At 41.4% G+C, this 5,714-nt stretch overlaps 1 protein-coding gene across 1 annotated transcript in view; it reads right to left on the reverse strand.

Moving 5' to 3' along the window:
• The window catches only part of LOC102898236 (nuclear body protein SP140), a 39,585-nt gene that overhangs the window by 30,329 nt on the left and 3,542 nt on the right, over positions 1 to 5,714 (reverse strand). The window contains exons 2-4 of the mRNA XM_025043191.1: positions 5,274 to 5,358; positions 2,347 to 2,427; positions 342 to 425 (exon numbers count right to left, since the gene is read on the reverse strand). Of these exons, the coding sequence (XP_024898959.1) occupies positions 342 to 425; positions 2,347 to 2,427; positions 5,274 to 5,358 (250 nt within the window). The remainder of the gene's footprint in view (positions 1 to 341; positions 426 to 2,346; positions 2,428 to 5,273; positions 5,359 to 5,714) is intronic.

Consider the following 5,714-nt stretch of genomic DNA (forward strand, 5'->3'; position numbering starts at 1 on the left):
AATGGACAGAAATTGACAGATGAACAGTCGGACGGATAAATGGATGTATGGTTGGATGGATGTGTTGATGAATAGATTTATCGATGAATAAATGGATGAATAAAAGGACAGATGAATGGGTGAATGGACAAATAAATGAATGGTTTCATGGGTGGGTGGATAGGTGGGTAGGTGGATGGATGGATGGATGAATGGATAGATGGATGGACACCTGGATGGATGGGTGTATGGATTCATGAGTGGATGAGGGAATAGGAAAGAAGATGAAAGAATAGGTAGACTTCTATGTTGATAGAAAAGTAAAGATTAATTAGGTCATAGGTCATTTAAATCATCATTACTTTCTCCATCATAAGGTAGTAATGTTGGCATTTCTTCTGACGTTCCTCTTTCATCCCGTTCTAGATCTACAAGTTCACAGGACACTGAAGAGAGAAACAAAATATTGACAGACAATGAGAGTGACCTGGATCTACCTGGAGGGGGGTCATGTCCACAGTGCATCAGAGCTCTGCTGCTCAGAACTGCTTCTTCAGAATAAAAGCATTTTTGCACCAAAAAAGCTTTGCTCTGCACCATGGAGCACTCTTAGACCTTTTCGTCTTTCTTCTCCTCTCTCCTTCCCCCTTTACTTCTGCTAACCCTGATTCTACACATTGCTGACTCTGTACCCTAAAGCTATTCATGCATCTCTTTGACTACGTTTTTCTGTTCCTGACCACTACCATCTCTGCATTTCTGTTTTTTCTTCCCTGGTGATGTTCTTTACCTCTTGACTCCATTACCTCCCTTTTTATTCATTGAACTCACCTCCTCTTTGTCTTTCCTATACCTAGTATTTCATTCTTCCCGTGCAAACCAGGGGAGTAAGATTAAAATTATCTTTCTCTTCTCAAACCCCAAGCTGGTAGTGTTTAGATTCCATATACATTTAGATAAAATGAAGCCCACTTAGGCAACTCCATTTGGTGCCCCAACCTACAATTTTTTTTTCTGTCCTTAAATTCTACATCAGGGGACCGTCCACTAAGGCACTTAGCCCTCCTTTCCCCCTTGCCTTTCACATACGTGGGGAAGAGAGGCAGAGAATGATGAATATTTGTATTGAAAAAGAGAAAGGGACGTGTCTCTTTTCCACAGCCAGACAAATAGATTTAATGAGCTGATTAGTCATTTAAGCCACAACAACCATCCCCATCATCCGCCAGCAGGTCAGGGAGATCTTCGCAATTGCCTCCATTGGTCCTGTGGAGTTTCTTGCTTACAGAGAAACACGAAAACAACCAACCAGACATGGTGACCACAAAACAGACCTTTGTGAGATCATGCTGATTTCTGGTGTTCAGCACTCAGGTGAGCTTTCTTGAAAAAAGGTACAGTGCTCCAAGGACCTCACCTAAGATCTCACACACCCTTGCTCTTCCTCTATTCCTTCACATTTCCACTCAGACTCAGTCACCTCCTTTCTCCTGCACATTTTTCTGTCACCACACACTGTTGCTTCTATGCCATGAAGGATCGATTGGTCATCTCCTTGAGGCCCTGACTTCCTTCTTGGTCTTTTACTTCATTGCCTTTCACTACTCTTTATCACTTTTCCTACTCGTGGCTCTGTTTGTCTTTCTAGCTCAGTCCTGATCACTTGCATCACATATGGCAAGTCCCAGACCTACCATTTCTCTGCTCTACCCTGCTCTTGCCATCAAAATATGTTCGTCGGATGACAGTCTCCTATCACAGAGCCCTGATCCACACCCCAGGGCATCTACATACTTTCTTGGGTCTCCTGCGATCCAGGTGATCCTGGCTGCCCTGAACCCCTGTAAATCCCACATGGTCATTGCCACAGTGAGTCCATCCACTTGCTTGAACAATTTCAACTGGTAAAAGACTCATATACACTTCAGATAAAAATACATCTTGTTTGCCAAAATTTGTTGAAAAATTATGTGACATAATACAAAATATTTGACAAAAATTATCATTTAGATTTGAGAGCAGTGGACGGGAAGGACTGTGTTTCTTTTGAGGGTTTTCCAAAGTTAGGCACAAAATAATTCATTACGAAGAGAATAATCATTAGTTTTTATTCTCTAGAGGAGATAAAGTGAGTGTAGGTATACATTCCAAGTCTTTATTATTAATAGGTGTGAAAGACAAGCCATGTCTTAGGCATGTTTGTATTAGAATATGCACTTAGAAACATTTATGTGACTCATGGGATTCCAGATACACTAAATGTTTGACTGTGGAGAATGTTCAGAGTTTAACACATCGGGATACACCAGTTCTGAATTCAGCCACCTGACACCTCGTAGTCCAGGACTGACAATCCCTCTTCCTTACCTGCCCCAGACCCCAATGAGGAGCTCGAGACTTCCTGAGGCTCTTCTCCATCACCAGGTTCACAACAGGCTTTGCTGTCCTCTTCAGAAAGGAATGAAATCTCATGAGCATCTCAATTAGTGACCAAAAGGAAATCACCCCAAGAAAATCATAAGACAACCAAGAGAGCCTGAGAAACTGGAATGGCCCACTCTGCAAAACAATCTGACTGAAGTTAGCTTTGCTTCAGTGGCTTTCACTGGAGACCGAAAACGATTCTCCTATCAGGGGAGATTTGGCTTTTCCTACACCTCGTTCTCTTTCCAAATCCTCTCCCTTCATTCAATTCTGTAGATCGTTATCGATCTCTGCCTCTGTGACTCTCTGCTGATGTTTCTTGGATCCTCTCTTTCTCCTGGTGAGTTTCTCTTTTCTTCTCTGTTCCTACAATGTTTTCTCTTGCTTCCTATGATACTGCTCTTTCTTTCCTATCTTTTGGATCTCAATTGTTCTTTCCAAGTTTCTCTAAAGAAAGGCCTTCCTGAGACAGTAAATTTTACGCAGGATTTAACCAAAGTGGAGATGAAAATGAAGGGAAGTGGAACATTAAAAAAAAAGTTCTCAATTAGGCATGTGAGAAGACTCCAATATGGAAGAGAAATTTAACAATTAAAATTATTGAGGAAGACCCCAGATGCCCTCGCACACCTGTTAGAATACCTGTTATCAACAGAACAAGTAATAACAAGTGTTGGAGAGGATGCAGAAAAAAATCTGCTGGTGGGACTTCAAATTGGTGTAGCCACTATAGAAAACAGTATGAAGGTTCCTCAAAAAACTACGAATTGATCTACCATATGATCCAGTAATCCCTCTACTGTGTGTTTACCCCAAAGACCTGAAAACACATATCTGAAAAAAGATATTTGCACACCGATGTTCACAGCAGTATTATTTACAGTTGCCAGAACATGGAATCAACCAAAGTGTCCTATAGCAGATAATTGGATAAAGAAGCTGTGCTTATGCAATGGAATATTACTCAGCCATAAGAAGAGATGAAATACTGCCTTTTGCGACAACATGGATGGAACTTGAGATAATAATGCTAAGTGAAATAAGTCATACAGAAAAAGTTGAAAACCACATGATATCACTTATATGGGGGACATAAACCTAAAAGTAACAAACGACAGGACAAACAAACAAAGACTCATGGACATGGATAATAGACCAGTCGTTATCAGAGGGTGGGGGGGAGGTAGTTGGGGTAAAAGGGGTCAAATATGTGGTGGCAGAAAGAAATCTAACTATGGGCAATGAACATGCAGTGCAATATATATATATGACTTACTGCTAAATTGTACACCTGAAACTTACTGGATTCTGTTAAAAATGTCACCATAAAAAAAAAAAAGACTTTTAAGAAAAAAATTATTGGGGAAAAAAGTTTATTCTATCTTGAATAGTGCAGGTGGCGAGGCTGGAAAAATAGCCAGATAGGTGGCTCATTATGGATGACCTGGGATCCCACCGAAAGAAATTTTTAATTAATCATTAGTGTATTAAGAAGGTAGGTAGGAAAATAATACAATCTAACTTTCATTTCCAAATGCCTCATCTAGTTGAAATGCAAATAAGTCATTTGACAGGAGCAAGATTAGCAGGAAGAGAAGAGCAGGTGGCTGTTGCTCTGAGAACCATGACGGAAATCTAAATTATGGACTTGGCCTTGGGGAAGTGACAGTAGGATAGGTGGGGAACACTGTGAATGAGAAACGACAATGGTAAGTGAGAAACAAGATTGTACTTAAGGGCAAGAAGAGACATAGACGACTCCCAGGATTCTAACTTAACAGTCATCCCTCACTAAAAAAAAATGCCGAGCAGGGGTTAGATCTAGCTTGAGCAATGAAAATGCTTCTTTTAGTTCTGGATGTGCTAAGTTCAAGGTTCTAGAAAAATTTAAGTGTACATCTCTCTCACAACCCTGGTTCTCAGGTCCATGGACAAATGGACTCTGCAATAATCTGAGTGGAGATTTGGTCTTGGAATCACTGGAATCCTCAGAAAGAGTCCTGACATGATCTGAGCATTTCGCAAGGGCCACTTTGAAGATTAGGGTCATCCCAGTACCCTTACTTCAAACCTACTGTATTCCAATCTATTCCTCTCTCTCTTTATCCTCTTTCACTCTCAACTTAATTCCATCCACTTTCCTTTAACTCTGTCATATCTCCCTGACTTTCTCCAGTTCTCAGCATTTAATTTCCTCTCCATCTTTCTCTTTCCATAATGTACTCCTCTCAGTTTTTGTCTCGGATCCTTAAAAGATGTTTCAGCTTTATCTCTCCTCAGCTGAGTCTTACGCTACTTCCCTTTCTATCTGTTTCTCTCACTTTACGTTGACCTGCTGTCTGCCAATATTGTTCCAACTCTTGTCTCTCTGTGATTTCATCCTCCAGGTTCCCCTCTCTCATCAGCTCCAAAACTCTCCTCCTGGACTTTGACTCTGGGACCAGGGGCCTCCACCTGGCTAGCTCTGTAATGAAGGTCCCCCATGTGAACCTCACATGTCGCATTATTTCCAAGTGCCTCCTAATTCTTCTGGGAAATAAATTGAAATATATCTCTACCCCAACCTGGAATGGTAGGATTGCGTGTTCCTTTTAAAAATCTATTAATTTATGGACCTTGTCCTGTATTACCCCCTGTCTACCTTTTCCAGTTTCTCTTTTTATGTTTTATATTTTTTATCAGTGGATGCTATGTCTACTCAGGAGCTCAGATTCCTTTCTCATGGCTTCTCTCACATCTGTGAGCAGGTAAGGGCAGGTAGGAGGAGGGGAGCTGGCGGAGGCCTACCGTAGGAGACATGACGCAGTCTTTGCTCCCATGAAGACTAAACAAAGATCCAACACAGAATCTATGAGTTACATGACAGTTACCTTGTCTGTCCTGGGGCAGTAAGTTGGGTCTCTCTTCTAACCTTCTTACATTATTTCTTTGGAGAGGTGAGTGTTGGGAGCCGAGCTAACTTGGAGAGCTCTAAGATAAGTGGCACTAAACTATTTTAAACACTCAGTATTTTCCAAGAAGGGAGTTTGATTGCGGAGCAGAGAGTTCTGAGTTGTGAGAACTTCATTGTTTTGCAGGATGAGTAATTTGGCTGACCTTGGGTCTTGACTGCTGTTTTCTCATTGCAATGCTATAAGTAGTGTGTTCTAAATAAACTCGGGGCTGCAGTATTTACTGTACGCCCTCCCGACTCTATCTCTTGTCTCTGTCTTTTCTTTAATCCTCATTCCCCCTCTCAGGTACCGTTCATCTCAGCCGGCAGGCTCCGGCAATTTATGATAAAAACTCACAGCAAAGTGGGAATAAAGGCA

Source organism: Pteropus alecto, unplaced genomic scaffold (genome assembly GCF_000325575.1).
Source record: "Pteropus alecto unplaced genomic scaffold, ASM32557v1 scaffold110, whole genome shotgun sequence".
In the NCBI taxonomy this organism is placed as follows: domain Eukaryota; kingdom Metazoa; phylum Chordata; class Mammalia; order Chiroptera; family Pteropodidae; genus Pteropus; species Pteropus alecto.